The 21,162-nt window shown below is 40.4% G+C and overlaps 1 protein-coding gene across 1 annotated transcript; it reads left to right on the top strand.

Annotated features, from left to right (window-relative positions):
* The first annotated feature begins 58 nt into the window (after positions 1–58).
* Positions 59–20,688, top strand: LIAS (lipoic acid synthetase). The gene is made up of 11 exons (XM_067531271.1): positions 59–230; positions 4,394–4,566; positions 6,623–6,716; positions 8,623–8,703; positions 8,940–9,096; positions 10,480–10,537; positions 11,798–11,926; positions 15,653–15,798; positions 18,192–18,262; positions 19,352–19,463; positions 20,245–20,688. Exons 1-11 carry the CDS (start codon positions 144–146, stop codon positions 20,295–20,297), a joined length of 1,161 nt encoding a protein of 386 aa, XP_067387372.1. The 5' UTR covers positions 59–143; the 3' UTR covers positions 20,298–20,688.
* The last annotated feature ends 474 nt before the right edge of the window (positions 20,689–21,162 follow it).

Raw genomic sequence — 21,162 nt, 5'->3', positions numbered from 1 at the left:
GGACCCGAGCAGGGGGGGAATGGAGCCAGGCAAGTCAGCTGAGTACCGAGCTGGCCGATCGAGAATCGTCTCGTCCTCGGGGCCCGGTCGGTGGGTGGGGGACTCCGAGAGCGGAGCAGCCGGCAGTGGCTGCGGCGCCGCCGATGGCTCTACTCCAGCAAGGCCGCTGCTGCCGCAGAGCCGTCACCACGACGAGCCTGAGGCGGCTGGTGCTGGGCTCCCAGGGGCGGGTGAGTCCAGGCGGCTCCCCTCGTGCCCCTCGGCCGGGGCGGCCTCTTTCCCCGGCGCCGGGCTCGGCTCGGCTCCGTGCATCGGCTGCGACAAGTCCGGGGAGCTCTTCCGCGGCCAGCGCTCGGCTCTGCCCCGCGGCTCCCAGCCAACTCGGCCCCGGACCCCCTGCATCGCCACGGACGGACAGACAGACAGAGCCGGGCGGTGACCGCCCGACCGCCGAGTCCTGCCGCGGGGTGCAGCTGCTGCAGCGGTGCTTTGAGCGGTCGCCGCCCGGAAGGGCCGGGGCGTCTTCCTAATCCTGGCCTGTTCGCTGCAGGCAGCAGCCCCTGCCCTGGCTAGTGACCCGCGGGTCGCACCGCCTCTGCTGTCCGGGTCACCCTGAGGCCACTCCCTGCTTGCCAGGCTTCACTCTCCCATTGCATAGCGGGGTTTCGGGTCATTCCCCCCCCCATAGGTCTTGTGGACACCAGCCCTTAGGCCGGCAAAACTTTTGTTGCTCAGGGGTGTGAAAAAACACACCGCGAGTGGCATAAACGCTGTGTTGGAGGGAGAGCCCCGCCATAGTTACCACTGCTCGTTTAGGTGGTTTTATTATGTCGGCTGGAGAGCTCTCTTTGGTCAACATAAGGCTCTTACAGTGGCACAGCTGTACGGAAACAGCTGTGCTGCTGTAAGTGTTAAGCCTAGACTAGCCCTTAGTTTGCATTTTTCCAAGCTCATTTATATTTTATCTGTCTTTCTGATCCAAAGAGATTGGTCCAGTAACAGGTACTACCTCGTCCGCATTGTCTCTCTAATAGCCTGAGACTGACACAGCTACAACAACACTGCATAGGTCCCTTTGTGTTACTCTTCTGTGTCTTCCCTGTTTGTGAGATCTTCCAGTTTGGTGTCTTTTGTGCAGGGCTCGAATTGTGGGGAGGAAAGAGTGGAGGTAGAGGCAGTAATCTCTCAAGCTGTACCCCCAGCTGAACTCTGCTCACTTGAGATGTTAGAATGAGATGCTTCTTGCAGCAGGTGTTCAGAATATGATCATGCTGGCCCTTTTGGGCCCCTTGTATGCATAACAAGCTTATGCCTATGATCAAGGATCGCAGAGTTATATAATGATGTCTGAATCGGCGCTTTCATTAGAATTATATTTCTAACCCTCATGGTCTGCATCTACATTACAAGGTATGCCCAATATATCTGCTCTGACATAGCTATGTCCATATAGTCTCCACAGTATAGACACAACTTAGGTGTTCCTTGGGATCTGTTTTTTCCTTCAGGCATTTTGGCTTTATGAGACAGATTGGGAGAGGAAAATGATGGTACCTCCCAAATGCTGTTCATTTGTGTCACCGGAATGAGACACCACTAACAATAGATTGTACTGATTTGTCAATCGCCTTTGCTTTTCTTATGTGTTTTGATAACACTGAAGGTTCACCATGTTGACATTTACATTATCATCAGTGGACAAATGGCCTGATCATCACTGGGCAGTGGGATGAATGGGTTGGGTCATGCCTCTCAGAACTATTGTTTTATGTTCCCTGCAGACTCAGGCAGATATCGTTACATTGTTTTACAACACTCTTTGCATGTTTTCAGGGTTTTCTCCACAACCATAAAGGCTACAGACTTTTTTTTAAATAGAAATTGAAATTCTGGATGACAAGATGGCAACTTCAAAAAAAAAAACAACAAACAAAAAAAAAAACCCAACACTGGGTGTCTGACTCAGCTCTGTTTGAGCCCTGTTTCTGAGAATGTTTTTGATGCCATTTATCTCCTCTTCCAGATTATGATATTAAATAACACTGGATCCTAACAACAAACCCTGTAGTTTCTCGCTAAACATCCCCAACAACTTGATCATGCTCATTTTCACCTTTTGTTTGCAGTCCTTCAGTCAGTTTTTAATCAATATGACAGTATTTATATCCTGACCATATTAATTAATGTTGAGGATAAGATTTTATGGAACTCTGCATTCCATCCTGTCTGTCCTGCATGCCTTGGAGCCAAAAGGATTATTACGCCAAAAAGGCCACAGGAGCACAGAAGATCAAACAATCTTTTTGTCCTATACAGTGGGTCACCAAAAGGACTTGAAAGCTTTTAAGACTTTTCTGGCTAGGTGGCTGAGGGATTCCAAGTGCATCATCTGGACCAGCGTTTCTCAAATGTGGCCATAGCCTCATGTGGACACCAGGGACTTTTCTTGCAGCCACAGCTTCCTGGGGGGGTGATTGGGGGTGGTGGGAGGAGGGCAAAGCAGCAGCCTCTCCTCCATTGCTGCCAGAAGGGGTTGGGCCCTGCCCCTCTCTGGAGCCACAGACCCCGGAGGAGGAGGCAGCCGGTGTAAGTTCCATACGTTCCCAGGAGTTGTGGAGCATAGGCTTTGGGCTTCAGCCCTGGGGTGGCGGGCAGCAGGCTCCGGTCGTGAGGCTTTGGGCTCCAGCCATGAAGTGGCAGGTGCCGGCCCCTGGCTTACCTCCAACTCTATCAGCCCTGGCCCCTACTCCCTCCTCTGGTCCCCAATCCATCCCCCTCCATTGCCCCTGGCCCCCACTGCCTCCCTACCCACCTCCTCATCCGGGGCTTAATTTGTTCCCCTGCTTGCCAGGGATGAGTAAGTTTGCTGTGAAAAGTGATAGTCGTATGTTTGGTAATATCACTTTTCGCAGCAACAGACTTACTAGCTAGCAAGTCTTTAAAACAAAAAAAAGGGAGGCAGCCAAAAAGCAAAAGAAACAACAACAAAAAGACAAGAACGTGCATAGCACCCTATTTGTGTTTCTGTTCATGTCCAGTAAAGAATAGAGACAACTGTACATTATTTTTATTATCGAGTCTGCAAAAAACCCCAAACCCTACATAAATAAGTTACATTGATTTGGACATACGTATGTGCATATTTTTTTGTTTTTCCTAAAGTTAATTAAGCATTTTAGGAAAAATTGTCAGAGCAGCAACCAGCAAGAGTTGGTGGCCACACTCTGAGGCTACTAAAATTTGTTGTGAGAAACCCTGACCTAGACGCTTGCTTGGCTACATGTTAAGAATCTCATATGCCCCCCTTTCCCTCCCCCCTCCCCTTAGATGTCACTGCTCACTGAACAATGGCTGTTTCCAACTTTTAGTTCCAAAAGGGAGATTCTTTCTCTTTGAACTCTAAGGCCACCAACTTAAAAACACTACATGCTTTCCCATGTCACTACAGACTTGATGTGCAGGCCTCTGTGAATGCCTTCTTTGGCAGATGTATCTTTTATATGGTAATTCATTATGGTCTTGTTTTAAATCACCCTGCGTTTTCAATACTGGCTACTGCTGGTGTATTTGAATGCTCCTAAATTTTAGTTACTCCATTTCTAAGAATATATCAGTGCCATCCTGCCCTGTTGTGGTGGTGGTATTGGCGCTCCCTCCTACTTACAAGTTTTTGAAGATTATATTTGCATGTGCGGTACACTTTTTGCTCTAGTATGTGCTAAAACAAGCTATACAATAATTTAAGCTCATTATTTTGTTCACATTTAAGTATTTTCAGCACAGTTAATAAGATTAACTGTTATGAATACAAGTAAATAATTCTAATACCCAAAACAGCCTTGGCAATATATTTCAGCTTCTTCCCTTGTTTTGATTTTCACTTCTTGAAGCTTAGGGGCTTTGCTGCATCTGTCCCTTTCTAGGGACTGATGCCAGAAAATTGTATTTTCCAGTCTGCATCTGCTGATAGGAGTCCATATTGCCTCTGCCTGGATTTGTATATTATTGTATCTCAAAACAAAGGCCAAAATTCTACCATTGGATGTATGCTCATGGTTCCATTGAAATTAATGACAGTTGAGCACAAACTTCCAAGCATGAAACTTGGCCTTAAATTAGCAGGTAAAAAATTAACCTTTCACAATAGTTCTATATAATTAGGCAGTAATAATTATTTTCCTAAACTTTAGGATGAGCATCTTGCTCTTTCTCCAGTGCTTGCCTATCATGAACTGTTATTTACTTAGGTGAGGCCTGTAAATTGTTCACTTTTTGGCCTCTCTTTAAAGCTAAAATAAGCCCTGTCAGCTCCCAACATACATATCAGCAGTTATCCAATATATATTATAGCACAGTTATGATTAAATAGGTAATACAGTTCTACTCCATTTAGGTATTTGGAAGCCACGTGTGTAACCAGTACAGAGCATCAAGTTCTTTGCCAGATGAAAGGAAGGAGTTTCTGCAAAATGGACCTGATTTGCAAGACTTTGTATCTGGGGATTTTTCTGACAAGAGCATGTGGGCTGAGTATAAAGGCAATTTAACGCGCCAGAAGGGAGAGAGGTAACTTAGCTTTAAGTAATTACACTTTACTCTTATATAGTATCATGCTTTGTTTAGTACTTGATACTCAGTGTACTTTACTGTATACAAATACCTGCATATCTCTTTTTTGGGGGGTAAGGGAGTGTCAATTTGTGTAATACTGGAATGTTTTTATTTTACGCTTCATTTTGGAAGGAACAGTCATTTGAAGAGGGGAAAGTATTTGTTTCCCATAGGAACTCTTTAAGCACAACATGTGTAGATGAGATAGTTAATCGTATTTTTAGCACAGTTAATAAGATTAACTGTTATGAATACAAGTAAATAATTCCAATACCTAAAACACCCTTGGCAATATATTTTCATTTTCAGTGTTTTTGGCCAAAAAAACAGTAGTGAATGGTTCCATTTACACAGCTCTGTTTTAATTATAGCTGGGAAAAGTCACTTACTTGTTTCATAAAGTGTTACTGGAGATTCACAGATCTAAATAAATCACTTATGTTTATGGTGAGTTTGATTTTTTTTTAATCTAGTCTTGAATGTATTCATGGTACAGACAGGTTGCACAGCAGTTGTAAGTGGTTTATTAACAAATAATGAGCCTACAAGTTGGTAGTGCTCAGCTCCACTCTGTGTACAGCCAGTGGTAACATCTGAAAGTCTCATCCAAAAATAATATAATCTGCCTTGTATATGTTTCACCCTACTTTAATATAGTACCTGTAGAAATTGTGTTGGAACTTGTCCAGTGTTAGCTGCTAATTGCTTTAGTACACTAAATAATAAATGCTGGGATAACAGGCATCCATCTTATATACAACCCCATTTATTATTATGACAGTCGGTGTTAATCTATACAATATGGTTCTAATCTGAAAAGTGACTGTAAAATGACATTGTGGAACTCTATATTTGGTGTTTAAATTATTTTCAGACCAAATCTGCCTAGTTTACAAGTTAAGAAGATGACTTTTTTCTAACTTCTAGCCACGCAAACTCAGTTTGAAATCTTAAAGACAAACTGGGTTCTTTCTGCCTTATGCATCTCCAACAATAAAGATTCTGCAATCAAACCTTGGGCCTTAATCCTGTAAAAAAAAAAATTGTGTAGGCAAAGTACACTTTTGTTTACACCCATGAAACTCCATTAAAGCCAGTGAAGTTACACCAGTGTAACAAAAGGGCAAAATTTGTCCCATTCTGTGACACTGACCAAAATTGTTTAGCTATCTATACTGTAATGATTGTGTACTTTGAAAAATGCACTTTAAATAATATTCTAAATTAGTGATACTCAGACCAAGGCTCATGAGCCACAAGTGACTCTTTAATGTGTCTCTTGTGGCTCTTTGCGGCACATGATATTAAAACACTGTGTGACTTAATTATTAATCAATTTAAGTTATTAATCAAATAGGATGTTTTTATTATGATTATGTGTTTCCTTGCTCATGAAGAGCTGTTGAATATATAGTACTATAGTAAATGAAACAATGAATTCATGCTACTGTGGCTCTTTTGGGTAATACTGATAGCTAATTTGGCTCCTGAATCACTGAGGTCTGAGTATCACTGTTCTAGATGAACAGTAGTAGCTAGGATTACTCTGGTGAAATAGCCACCAACAGATCTTGAGTACATTGGAGTATCTTCTCCCTTCAGTGCTTGTGCCATGAACAGTAACCATGAAGATTAAACTCAAAAGTTGTGGGGAAAAAAATGAGCCACCCCTTCAAAATTTGCAAGGAGCTTGAGGAAGCTATGTAATTATATTGCAGATGTCTGAACTGCCATATGTAGTGTGGTATTAATGTTAAATCTCAGCAGTAGGGTTAATGATTTTAAAACCTATAATTCCAGAGTGCTTCCATCTTAGCTTGGTTAATAAATGAGGCTAGAAATGAGAAGTACAGTACTTTTTTAAAATATATTAATGCTCATTTATGAGTTGTGACCAACTTCAAGGAATCTTTCATACTCAAAGGCTGTAACAAAGAAAAGTAGATCTATAAAGTTAAGCAATTACATGTAAGTAATTCATTAATTCTTATATTTGCTTGATATTATTCAGGCTGCGACTTCCTCCATGGCTAAAAACGGAGATTCCCATAGGAAAGAACTATAATAAACTGAAGAATACACTGCGAAGTTTAAATCTTCATACAGTAAGTCTAATGCCTGACAAGTTTTCTTCTAGGAAGAAAATGTTGTTTTCCTGGTGTGACATTCTCCCCTTTGCAGAAGAGCAGTAGAGAGCCTAGGCATCACTTACGCCTTTGTGGTTTAAGTGGGAACATATGATGCATAGGCCTTGTCCTCTGATTTTGCATAGGGGTGAATTTTACCCATGAAGAACAAACAGTAGAAAATATGACATTTTCTCTGCAATGATTTTAAATATGGTGTCAGGTTTCTCAAGTCCTCTAGGAAGTCAGAGTGTTTAATTTAAGTGGAAACATTTGTATAATTTTTGGGACTGTGTTGTGACATTCCCCTTGTGCAATCTGGACTGGTGTATTGCTGTGTCATCATAATCCCTCACTCTTGGAGCCCGTTTTACCCTGCTCTGCTATGGGACTCCTGGGGTGTCCACGCATAGTCACCAGCAAGCAAGCTGCTCTGAACTGAGTGAGTCAGTGCTTCTGGTTTTGGATTATGCAAAAGAATGACCCCAACCACTACCCCCAATCCCAGATGCAGCCCTAGGAACTTCTGTCTTACAATGTTCAGTGATGCCCACTGAACAGTACAAGCTCATATCAGTTTGTCAATTTAACAAAGAAATTGATATGCATCAGACTTGTTATTCCCAGTTAAGTCTCCCACACACTTCAAATCAAATGCACTGCTTTAGATAAAACAAACAAATGTATTAACTACAGAAGGATTTTAAGTGATTATAAATCAAAAGGTAAGTCAGATTTCATCAAGAAGAAACCAAAGGAAAACACATTCTAAACTGAGCTTAACACTTTCAGCAACCTTACAAATGTAGATGTTTCTCACCACAGGCTGGCTGGTTCCCCTTCAGCCAGGCTCTCCCTTTTGGTCAGCACTTCGGTTGCTTGGTGGTGTTTCTAGATGGAGTTGGAAGAGAGAGAGCATGGCAAATGTCACGCCTTTTAAATGTTCATTCTCCCTTCTGTGGCTTTGTACCCCTCCTTCAGGGTCATGTGACAAACAATGTCCTTGTATGGTTTCATCCATGTCCTGAATCTGAGCACTATCTCATCCTGGCTCCTTTGTTGATGCCTAGACCAGTCCTTTGTTCCTGGAATGCTGAGCAGGGTTTGTTCTATATACGCCTTAATGAGGTGCGAACTGCCTCTCTGCTCCTGGAGTGTTTTGCCTGGATCTGTTTCAAGCCATGAGGAGACATTTGTGGGAATATTACATAGTGGAGCCTCATAACTATACACATGACTTTGCAACAAAACAAATTACTACAAGAATGCTCAGTATGTCATGAGCATTCCAAAAACATCTTACATGATGTACTTTGCATTAAATAGTACACAATTACCCTATAAAGGTGAACACAGGGGTGAAGAGCCTCACATGTATATAAATAATTCACATGAAAAGAAATTCAAGAAATGTTTATGTTCTCTATTAAATATGATTCCCCACTGATGGAAAGAGACAGAAGATATAAGACAAGTATAAAATTTTTTTTTTTCAGGAAAATATTGTTCTTTAATGTATTGCAGGTCTTGTGAATATTTTATTAACTTTTTTATTACATCTAAAATGTGCATAATTAATGTAGTTTAGAATTTGCAATTCTGACAGTTATTTTGATGAGCAGTTTTCGCCATTTTTCCTCTGAATTACACAACACCATTCTCTGAATTACACAAGAGGAAGAATGGTGTTGTGGGTAAGACACAAGATGGGTGTCATGTGACTTATGTTTTCTTCCCAGCTCTGCCACTGAGTGGGCAACTCACTTAACCTATCTGTGATTTAGTTTCCTCATTATAATCTCAGTATCTGTCTCAGAAGAGAGGCCAGATTCCTTTGGTGCTATAGAAATGCAATTTATTGTTATTAATGTCATTTTAATTATAGGTGTGTGAGGAAGCACGTTGTCCCAACATTGGAGAGTGCTGGGGAGGGGGTGAGTATGCTACTGCTACAGCAACTATCATGGTAAGTCAGTAACCACTTCTTATAATAGGAAATATATTCTGTTGGTAGTAAAATTGGGTATACAAAAATCTCCAGCATAGTCACGCAGGTATATTATGCTAAAGTGCACAACAAATCTCTCTGTTCTCTGGTTTTTAAGTGACAAGAGATTCTTTGAAGTAGCACATTCAGTAGTTGCTTGTTTGAACAATACAAAATTTAAAATACAAAGTTAACATAATTTTTTCTTACTTCAGTTGATGGGTGACACATGTACAAGAGGCTGCAGATTTTGTTCAGTGAAGACAGCAAAAAATCCACCTCCATTGGATATTAATGAACCCTACAATACAGCAAAAGCTATAGCCGAATGGGGCTTGGATTATGTTGTATTGACGTCTGTGGACAGAGATGGTTAGTATGTTGTCAGTAGTGTCTTCCAACTTATGCTCCCATACATACTATGCAGAAGTTTTAGAGTCCTCTGTCAATTTGGGTTATTAGAGAATATGGTTTAAACTTCTGTCTGATTGATGAAAGGACACAGAAACTTCAGAGATTACAAAATGCTCTTCCTGAGTGATCCTTACTCTCCTACTACCTATGCAGCCAAAATACATCTAGAAGATGTATAATTATGTAATTTGTTAAATGTTGGTTCCTTATGGAACTGATTCAATCTAGTTGAGTAAAGCCTAATTTCTAAAAAAGTATCACTACCTTTCTACTTGGGTTGTAATGGTTCTTTTGTGATGTTGCTATCTTGGTGGAAGGACTGTATCAGAAAAAGAGTGTCTTGTACAGACCAATAACTTCCAACAGTGGCTATGAATAAAAGAGCAGTAACAACTTATTGTATAAATTTCTCTTTTCTTAAAGTACCTCTGTGGGAGAAAAAGAAATCAAATCGTACAGATGTGTGCTAAGGTTAAAGGGTCTAAGTTTATATAAAGGGTCTAAACTAAGGATGTAAAAATTCATTTAATTAAAAATCTGTTTAAACGTTCTAAAACTAGAACATTTAAATGATTAAATGCTGGAGGGGGGAAGCCATGCTTGGCTCAGCTCCTCACTGCCAAGTGAGAGCTGCCTAGCAGCGGCTCTACCCCGCCATGGTAGCTGGGCAGCTTTCACTTGTGGGAAGCTGAGCTGAGCCCAGCTGCGGCTACCCCCCTCCACTGGGCTCTGCGCCTCTCCCCCCCTCTCGGGATGCAGAGCCCAGCTGTGGCTACCCCCTGGCATTGGACTCCCCGCCTCCCACCCCTCCTCACTGGGCGCTTCCCCGCCAGCAAGAGCTGCCCAGCTACTCTCATTGGCGGGGATCCAACTTATCTGTGACTACCTTGTGCTGGGCTTCACGCTTCCCTGCCAACGAGCTGCCCAGTTGCTCTCACTGGCAGAGAGCCAGCCCAGCTGCCACTCCCTTCCTCCCCCAGTTTAAACAGTAATGAACTGTTTAAAATATTTATATTTAAAATATTTAAACAGTTGATTACCGGTTAAACGGTTAACCTTTTACATCCCTAGTCTAAATTTATGTAAGCAAGGAAATTTAGAGTGAAGATTTAAACTCTATCCTAACTAACTATACTTAGCCTGGGTGTAGCAAGAGTATGGTAGCATATTGTATGACTTCGGTATTAGTAGTAAGTTAAGGATGGAGATTCAGCATTAACTCAAAATTGCTTTACATTTTTGTGGTTTGATTAGATTCTTAACATCAAAGTCACAAAGAATTACACAAAAGTAAATACTTTTCTTGTATGTAAAAATACCAAAGAGTTTAATTGTTTCTAGATATGCCTGATGGTGGAGCAGAACACTTTGCAAAAACTGTGTCACACTTGAAGGAAAGGTATGTTATTAATTTATTGCTATTAATTATTATTCAGCATTTATATTGTGGTAGTGCCTAATGTCCAAAAGTAGAGTGGGTTCCATTGTGTTATTAGCTGTACAAACATGTAATAAATGTCAGTCCCTACCCCAAAGATCTTATATGTCCAGTCTTTTTGTTTTTTCATCCTCACTTGCAAATAAATAGGTAGGAATGTTCTCCTGCTGAATTTCAGTTTATCTCAGACGCCTCTTAAAATTAAGCACTAAACTGTTTCTTTGGACCACACATCTAGAGCAGTGGGAAACATCTACTCATTTTTTGTGTGTGTTTATATTTTATGGGAGGGTTCTAGCACAATAATAATGAGTTTGGAAAAGATAAAACCATTGTAACTGGCTTCCAAAGAGAATCTGATTTATTTTTCAGCTCTGACCTCCAACCTTTGCCATTTTTTCTAAGGAGGTGTTTTCTGTGTTCCCGATTCCACCTTTATCTTTTCCTATTTATACCTTGCCAGCATGTCATTTGGTAGCATACTTGCATCTTTGTTAGAAGGTAGTAGGTTTAATTCCTGCAGCCTGACTTGGGCATTTGCCTAATGCTTACCCTGTAATGAGGGGACTCACTTCAGTCTATCACCAGTACTTCCTTGATCACCTGGAAGGGTTTCTGTATAGTGATGCAATGTACTTCCCTGTCCAGCTTGGGAAGCCAAATTCCAGCTACTGGGGAACTGGCTTAGATTCCTGAATAGCAATGCAAAATATTTACAGTCCATTAAGCCAGATGTTCCCTCTGTCATTCAGAAGTTCAGATACTCAAATGCTATTAAAAATCTTGTTAAGTGCAGTATGGAGCAAAGCTGAAAAAAATGGAATTCCCATGTAACCTGCACTAAATTTGAGTAAGTCTGGTGGCTTAGTAGACCATAGACATGGCTCTGATGTTGGGTTCAATTTATGTGACATTCATTTTATTTATTGTACTAGTCAAAGCAGGAATTCCACCTGTACTATGTTTTGAGTAAAAACTAACTCATGTATTTTCAGGGCTCTACTGTTTTAGATGTTTACCATGACTTAACTTTACTTTGTAAATTTAAATATCATTGCTGATTTAGCGTTATACTTGTTTTAAAAATACTGAATTTTGATTTCTTAAAAGTAAACCTTTTTAAATAGTCTGATATTTTAGTATCATATTATTGAATATTCGATTTGAGCACCAATAATAGAAATATTACATGCATGTTCATTTTCAATCTTTGTTTTTCAGGAATTCAAAAATTTTAGTGGAATGTTTAACCCCTGATTTTCGAGGGGAACTTAAAGCTGTGGAGAAAGTTGCTTTGTCAGGACTAGATGTATACGCCCATAATGTGGAAACTGTTCCAGAGTTACAGAGGTGATTAAAGATGATCTGTGTATATAAAGAAATAGTAGGATGTAGACAATTGGAGGGTATTTTGTAATGTTCTTATGAAAGCAATATTTAGATCAACCAAGATTAAACCTTAGTAGCTACATGACCCTTTAACTCCATTCACTGTTAGTATCTACAGTGCTACACTAAATAGTAAGAATCCTCAGTACCTTATAATCAAATAGCTTCTAAAGTTAAAAATTAAAAAATAGACAATAAAGTTCTATCTACTATGAATTCTGAAGTAAATTTTCAGATGAGAAGCTTGTCTTATAAAAGAAACAAGACGGGAAAAATACTGATTTTAACAGAGCACAGGCTAGATCTGTTTTGTAAAAAAGATAGTATACAAGAAAGATACATGATATTACATTAAAACAAAAATAGTTCTTTTCATTTTCATGTGCACATTGAAGTTCTTTTTGGAAGGAAAGAAAATGTTCTTGGTAAGCCAATACCTATACATTTTTACCATGTATTCAAACATTACTGGTTGCATAATAATTCATTATTTTGGTTGCCCTGAATTCAAAGAATATGTTCTCTTCTGTTTGGGTTCTTGTATTATTTAGTACATTTTGTACTTATTTTGCAGGGCATGAGAGCATTGTCTGTTTTAACCCCCAACCCTGTAATGGACTCTGCTAGTACAGATGCCTGTGCAGAGTCCCACTGACATTTGTGCTAACAGACCCCATTGCAGGGTCAGAGTCTGAAACAGTGCAGTGAGCACTTGAAATATCTAGTGTGGCAAGTCAATTTTCTGGAATTTTGCTAAAGCTGTCAAAGATTACAAAGTAGGGAGAGAGTGTGATGGGTTTCCCTGGGGTGCAACATGGGACTGGGATACCACTGTGTCCCCTTGACTCTCCAGCCTGGGATGTCCCCCACAATGCTTTGCTAGTGACAAGCAGCAAACCCCTCTAGGTGCTGTTATCACTCAGCCCAACATCATGTGAAGCCACACACCCAGCTAGATTGCATGAATGATCATGAAGCCACTCAAGAATCCCATGAAGGCACCAGCCAGTTCACTCCAGCTCCCTGCCTTGCACCCTGAAGTTGCCCTGTCCTGCCCTAGTCAGAAGCCTGACCAGGATAAGTTTATTACCCAGTTTGCCCCTCCTTCAGTGTGGAGAAGACATGCACCAGCCTTTGTTAACTGAGCTGAGATTTTCCAGACACTTCAGATGAAACACACTGTTTTAAGATAAAATATAAAACAGATTTATTAATTACAGAAAGATGGATTTTAAGAGGGTTTAAGTGGTAGGAATAAGATCAGAGATGGGTACCAAAGCAAACAAAGGTAAATACGCAATCTAAATCTTGAACTTTTAACACTAGGTAGTATCTAGATTAAGTAGTTTTTCTCACCCGACTGAATGTTACAGTTCTCAGTACACAGGCTTCTCTCTCATGTCTGGGTCTAGTGTCTTTGTCTTCCAGCATTTCTGTTGCTTCTAGCGTAGGTGGGGGAGGAGAAAAGACCAAGACCAAGCCTGCAGCCACACAGTTCCTTATTTTATATCTTCTGACCACATGCTCAGCAGACATTAGTCCAGGCAATTCCAGGTGGGCTCTGCTTAGTCACAAGGTTCGGTTGCCCAATACTCCCTCCCTCTCATAGTGCTTGCCCAACAGTCATTGAATTGTAGCTCCTCTGATTACAGTTACATCTCTCTTGCAGGATAATAGTCTTTTAACACCCTCCTGGGCGGGGACCACCGCCCCTGTAGAAAAGGTTCTTAAACTTGCAGCATAATTTCTAACAGCTACACGGCAGAAGTCTTATAACTTGATACACACTGACAATAAACATATTTGGACAGCATAATGGCTTTTAGCAGATTATGACCTTTCATTTGTATCTTATATGGCATGCTCAGTATGAACTATTACAACCATACAGAAATGATAAATATGGGGTTTACAGTGTATGGCTTTGGGGTATAGTGTGTCACAGAGAGTCATGTAAGTCAGTGAAGAGACTGCTTAAAAGTAATTAAGTAGTGAACTGTAATTTGGCTTGTTTGTTTTAGGTCCATATACTCTGTATCAGTGGCAAGTACAAATCTCAGATAACATTATAATAAATATTAGCTATGTTTCCAAGGCTATGTAGAGTCCATTATGAAACTTTTCAAAAATATGTAAAGATGAGACAATGTGATGGTAGCTTTCCAGATGCAATGGCCTACGCTCTGCTTCAGGTCCTACATGACTATGGAATTATGTTTTCAAAATGATGATGTAGTTTATCACACTTTGTATATTTGGCAAACAGCCCACAGCATTTCTCCATCATCATTATGTCTCAGTACGATCAGTAGGAGCCAAGTCCTGTTGTCCTTATAGTAAAGTTATGTTACACTTCCCAGTGAAACTTCCAGAATCCTCTGCTTTCTTCCCTTGATAGCCACATGTGTTGTACATGATTTCTACCAGCAAAGGGCTACCTACTCTTGTAGCAGATTAAAAGTTTTATAGACCTTAAAAAATGGATTCAGACAACTGCTTTTCTTTGAATGATCAATATTTTTCTCTCACCCAGGAGGGTCTCCAAGTACAACTGTCCATACTCCCACCACTGGCCTCTTTTCCTAATAACTTGGAAATTCAGAGTGACATTATCCCACTCCCACTCTGAAGTCTCTAGCTAAACTGTCTAAACAAATATGTTAGGCCAGATCCACAAACCAATTTTAATATATGCTTAAAACTGGTTTAGGTAACACAGTTTCCTTCCCAGCATAGACTATTCTTAAATGACTTCAACTAAATTCTCATGTGGACTTCAGATACAACTTTGTCAGGGCTGTTCCCCAACACAAGCAAAACACAATTTCCTGTTTATTATTATTGATATTTTTGGATTATGGTAGAACCTGAAGGCCCTGACTAATATCAGGGCTTCACTGTGCTAGAACCCATACAAACACTTGATAAAAGACTGTCCTTCCCCAGAGACTTTACAATCTAAAGAGGGACACTGGGGTTCTGTATAGAACAGCTTGCAACACTGGGGCCTAAGTAGATACTTATATGAGCCTTGCCACTGTAGTATCTACAGCACCTTTGTTCTTCCTTGGGTCAAATTCCCTTATGTACCAAGATATACTCAGCACAGGAGAGGGCGAGCACAGGGAGGGCCACCGTCAAAAAGCCAGTTATAGCTCCCTGATTCTCAGGCTGTCCCAGCCCTAGGGATCATATGCCCGTTGAGAATTTTCTCCTCTGCCCCCTCCTTAGGCCACTGGGCCCTATTATGCCACTTCCCTTTCCTTACACTTACCCTACAGTGGAGATGGGGGTGAGGCAGGATGGGAAATGGCATTAGAGCTAGCTCTGCCAGCTTTACACCAGTTCCATTAGGCAAATTCTGAACTGGTCAGCTGTGACCCAATTATATTCCCATTGCATTGCTGGGGGATGGAACTGGGGTTGAGAATCTGGCCCCTGGAGCTTGACTGGAGACAATTTTCTACAAAGTTTAGCTTTGTTTGCGTCAGTCACAAGAGAAAGTAATGGAAACATATTTTTAAAGTGAAAGCTTTGGTTTTGCAAAAATTGACAAATATTGTAGAAAGTTGCTAAAATCACCGACCCCTTCAGGTTTTTTTGCACCTATGATTGTTCCAGTGTCCCTTATCTCATACATCGCTATGTTTTCTTCCTATGATCAAAACAATATGAATATTTGTAAAGGAAAGTACGTGATCCTCGGGCCAATTTTGAGCAATCCTTACGAGTTTTGAAGCATGCTAAGAAGGTCCAACCTGATGTAATTTCTAAAACCTCTATTATGCTGGGGTTAGGCGAGACAGATGAACAAGTATATTCAACAATGAAATGTAAGTATCATAACTTAAGTATATGTATAAGCTTTACCATGTTGAAACATAAATGCAAGCTCGGGCATTTCATCCTAACTAAAATGGACACACATGCTTATAAGTTGGTCTGTTGGGAAAAATTGTTTTCTAATCTTTTTTATGCAAAAAGGTTTTGTTCATTTAACTCTGCAACAACTGTTGTTCATAGTGGAGCTGGATCGGTCTTCATATTGATTTAATGTTCATAATCATTTCAGGATCTCAGATATGTACATGTGATCGACATTTTATTTATTTCACTATACTTTTGTTTTATAAGTAGCATAAATGATTTTTTCTTGTTTGCAGAATTATTCTCTTTTGATTTTGATGCACAGATTTTAATTGTTCTTCCCTTAGCTGCAGTACCTCCTTATATGAACCTTTGCACTTACCGCTATTTTAGAAAAAAAATAAAGGTTCTTATAATGTAAGTAGTACCCTGTATAGGATGAAATTAATGAATCCCATATAATTCCCCCCATCTCCAATCCAGGGGCAGGCTGCAGGCTTGCAATGCAATCCGTGAATAACCACTCTTCCAGCCTATGCACTTAAGTTCTAGTTCCTTGTCCATCCACAACTCTTCTGTGGAGTTTCCTGGCAGAATAAAAGTTTAGATTCAGTGTTTCGTGCCCCTAAGACACCTTTGTGTCAGCATATTTGGAGCCAAGGTCTAACCCATCTCCTTGATGTGCAAACCACCCCCGTATACCCATCCAGTTGCTCTGATCTTGCTCCTCCTCCCTCTCATTTGCAGGATTTAGATGACATGTGAATTTACCAGAAGTGAAGTGGTTTCTTCACAGAATCACTTTAAGCAGATGTTCACACTACCTGTAATTGCAATGTTCAGACTGAAACAATTCATGTTTTTCATTCTACTTTACTAGGGGGCAAATCTAGCACCCACCCCAATAGCTAGACTAGACATTGAGAAGGAGAGGGGAGGAGGATCCATAAAGAACCTGATTGCTTAGCCTTCCCTTGGCTCAGAAGAACCATGTTAGTTGCAGTAAACAGCATCTTTCAGCAGCTGAGTAAGAGGAGGCTGGATTTGTCCTTAGGAATAGAGTTCCACTGAATCCAAGTTCACTATAAATTAGTTCCACTGTGTATTGATATCTTAACAAGGAAGGCATATGTGCTTCCTGAGGCATCAAAACTAGCATATCCCACTAAGTGTGTGGAGCTGGCGAAAGATTTTGGCAATTCCCCTTAGATTTATGTTTTTTTCATTAGAATTTGTATGCATAATTTTAGCATCAACGCGCTTGTAACCATGGAGTAAGCTGAAGCATTTTCTTTTTATGTGTATTTGGTGTTGCAGACTATGTCAAATTAAGAGTCTGACCTAGATATGCTAACCATCATCATCATCATTTTTACCCAAAAGAAAGTAAATAATGAATGTAGCTAGAACATGAAAGCTCAAACATTGAGAAATGTGGACATTAAAGGTAAACTGCAGTATGCTAGAAGAGATTCTCATCCCTACATTTAATTACGGGGTGTTATTAATGGAGTGAAAAGTGTGTGATAGGTACTTTACAAATAAATAAAAAGATATGATTCAAGCTTCAAAAGCTGACAGTCTAAATAGATAATATGTAGACAAGTGATAGGGGATTGAATACAACAAGAAGTAAATGTTTGGTGGTGACACTTAGCACAGGTCTTAATTACTTTAAAAAAAATTCATTTTAATACCTCTGAGGAGAGGAATCAGGTTTCTAGACCTCATGCAAGAAGTGAGTTTTTAGGAAGGCGTATTGGTATGATATACTGGAGGCATGATGGACCAAGCTAGGGAGAAGTAAAGTAAATCACTTTTAAAAAAAATCAGAATGTCTTAAATATAATAAGATTTTTTAAAAATCAGATAGAAAGCTGCATCTTCATGGTTTAGTGTGGGCAGAGTAGCTGCCCAGTGGAAAGTATGAGATTACCAAATTTGTTGTAAATTGTACTATAGCAACAAGCTAAAATTAGCCTAGTCTAATGAAGTATCAGGAAAAATGTCAAATCCCACTGAGATACACAATAGTCACATTCACACTTAAGGAGACAGTAAAACAGTGAAAGCACTTGCTAAAACCTGTTTGAAATCAGTTTTTAATATATATATTTATATTTACTAAATATTCATCTTCTTGTTCTAAGACATTGTACCTAAATTCTGCACTTTCTCTTTAGAGCTTCAGTCATGCCCTCTGATGCTATGTATTGGAGGGTAGAAGTTAATCCCATATTTAATGAGCTAAGGACTGACTTGCAGTCAGAACTGCATTTTAGGTAAGATGATTTTTAGTCAGTGATGATACATCGTGATTCTGTCACCTGCTAAGGAGGCACTTTCCTTTATTTTATAGTATTACGTGATGCAGACGTGGACTGTTTGACCTTAGGACAATACATGCAACCAACAAAACGTCATCTAAAGGTATCTTGAATTTACTGGAAGCAGAATATGGCCTGCACCAGACAGCAGCATTGTACCCCTTCCCTTGTCAGAAGGAAATCTTGAACCCATCTGCACACCTTCTCACATATCTCAGCTATGGATGTTTGAAGAAGATTCCCCCTCAGATTTGGTGTCCCTTCTTGCTCCTCTCCACCTGCCTATTCTCAACAGTGAATCTGCTCTTCAGTGGGGAACTGTTATGGGCTCCATGCTAGAAATTCCTGCCTATTGATGAAAGTTGTGAAATGTATAAACCCTAAAGAAGTGGTTCTCAAATTTTTTGTCTTGGTGACCCCTTTCACCCAGCAAGCCTCTGAGTGTGACTGCCCATTGCCCTACCCCCCTGGGGGTACTCCCCTTCACCCATGGCCCCAGTGGGCTCCCTACTCTGCCTTCATGCCTGGTCCTCATGGGCTCCCCACTCCCCCTTCACCCCTAACCCCTGCACCCTCCTCCTGCACCTACCTGGGGAAACCGACCTGCATGCACAGAGCTCGCTCCCTACTTGAATGCTGCTCCTCCACGCACACCTAGAGGGTGGGTGGAGGGGAAGTGAGAAGCAATGTCAGGGCTCCCTGCCTCCAGGTCACTATCTGGGCTGTGTAAGAGGAGGGCAGAGAACAGCAGCTCCTGATGCTTGCCTCACAACCCGGCCCAGGTGGGGAAAGTGACCTGGATGCAGGGAGCCCTGGCAGGGGAACGTTGGGGGGTGGGTGAGCAGTATCTGTGTGTCACTGCTCGCCTCTCTCTCCCCATGCTCCTCCGCCAGGAGGAAGCAGGGAGGCCCAAAGCCCCGCACCTGGCCAGGGCTCACAGCTCCACCATAGGCAGTGCTCTGAGCTCATAGCCCCGTGTCTGTCAAGGTCGGGGCTCACAGCTCGTGACCCCCATATAACCACATAGGGATCATGACCTCCAGTTTGAGAACCAGTGCCCTAAAGTAATTAAGAATTTCATCTTGCCACATCCTTTCTGAAGGGGGAGTTGGCATTCCTGTTCATTAACATTAATTATGCATTTCAAAGTTATTACAATCTGAGCAGAACTCTTTTTTTTTTTCCCATCCAGGTTGAAGAATATGTTACTCCTGAAAAATTTAAACATTGGGAAAAAGTGGGAAATGAGCTTGGATTTCATTACACAGCTAGTGGTCCTCTGGTGCGCTCCTCCTATAAAGCAGGTAAAGTAAGGCATAATGTTAAATTATGTAGTATGTAACTTATTATGTAAAGGTACAGCTGTAAAATAACATAACAAAAGCATACCTTAGGTTAAGGGCAAATCACAACAGTGGTTCTTTGCTTTTATGTACAGCAAATGTATTGTCTTTTATAGTTCATCTAAATGGGCTTGACTATTATTGGAACAGCTACAATGCTGCTTATACTGACATTTTTTCAAACTAATATTATTTAGCACTACAGTTACTGCCTCAGATGTGGATTTATTTAAAATGTTGTGTAGAATTTGCAACTTTAACAATTAGCTTCTGGGCAAAATGGGCTTTAAAGTTGCCCTCTCTCATCTGTTGCGCCATTTGTCAGGGCTTCAGAAATAAGCCATTTTAATAACTGATTTTTCTTACAGAAAGTTCAATGTACTAAATAACTGCTGGCCCTAGCTGAACTAACATATAGGCCTGTATTATCTTGCTGTATGTGAGCAGCAGGAAAGAGACAGTTGTGGTTCTGTGCCAGATCCAGCATAATTTTGAGCCAAGTAGACACAGATTGTTAAGTAACTTTCACACAACCAAGCACTAGCAGAGAGGGAAGACAAACCAGGAGTCCTGACTTCTAGACTCCTGCTGTAATTGTTAGAATTCCTGTTGGGTAGGTTTGGATTTTCTAGAATATTGTCCATAGTCTGACTATATACATACCACTTCATCTGTTTAATCTGTTCTGTTTAATCAACGCAACTAAAACTGATTTATAGGTATTAATCTTCATTTTAATTAGGTGAATTTTTCTTGAAGAATTTAGTAGAGAAAAGGAAGACAAAAGTCATCTGAAGGTGGAAGTAGACCTATTTTAAGGCACCTACAGCTTTAAAGATTCACTTTTTCATAAATTGGATTAATTCCAAAAATATAGCATCCCACATTGTGGAATGATGAATATTTCTAGAACACTGCTCCCTTCACGAAACAATTGACCTTTATGGAGAACAAGAAGAATTAGGTGAATTAAATTACAGCTACATGATATTTTGCTGTTCAGTGAATCATCAAAAGCCTCAGCTTTAGAATGTATCAAAAACAGAGACTGTAGTTTGGTGAGCAGGGGAATTATGAGGGAAAATATAGAGATGTGACTTATGTACATGTAAACAAAAAAGATGGATTGTGAAATCTGGTATAGAGTATTAAATGCTGAAATAAAGAAAAATAATCTTGTTACATGCTGGAACGTCATTTGTGACTTTTTTCTTCTCCCATGTGTGGCACCTCTACATTTATTTAGTGGGGACCAATACTTGTTAGTTTGAATTTTATATTATCACTTCACATCCTGTCCTTCCCTTCATTCCTCCCTCCACTTCCCCTTTCCACCAAGCCAGCGAGAGAAGAGTGGACCAGTCTAAAATCACAAATGATTGGGTCTTGCTTCTCAGCCAATTAGCGTAAAAGGTTGAGAGCTTTTATATTAAATTTAAAGAACTATTTGGGAGGAACTCTACAATGGGAACCTCATAACTTTCCTGTTTCATGGTCTTCCTTGAGTTATCTGGCCCAGATATATGGCATTATGGTTGCGGTATTAAATTAGTAGGATTTAAAAACTGACCATCCAATAAATGAAGTGATTTTCATTAGTAGGAAATACAATGCAACAACCAAAGATTCCCATTGTTTTTAGAATTAGAGTGTAAATAGG

This window comes from Emydura macquarii, unplaced genomic scaffold, assembly GCF_026122565.2.
Source record: "Emydura macquarii macquarii isolate MOO-44397 ecotype Brisbane River unplaced genomic scaffold, CSIRO-AGI_Emac_v2 contig_3128, whole genome shotgun sequence".
Classification (NCBI taxonomy): Eukaryota; Metazoa; Chordata; order Testudines; family Chelidae; genus Emydura; species Emydura macquarii.
This window is presented reverse-complemented; position numbering and strand designations above follow the sequence as displayed.

Bases quoted from the DNA above. Each gene is read 5' to 3' on its own strand.
- LIAS (XM_067531271.1), top strand. From the start codon at position 144: ATGGCTCTACTCCAGCAAGGCCGCTGCTGCCGCAGAGCCGTCACCACG. The intron at 6,717-8,622 runs GTAAGTCTAATG...TTTTAATTATAG, and splicing joins GAAGTTTAAATCTTCATACA to GTGTGTGAGGAAGCACGTTG. The intron at 10,538-11,797 runs GTATGTTATTAA...TTTGTTTTTCAG, and splicing joins GTGTCACACTTGAAGGAAAG to GAATTCAAAAATTTTAGTGG.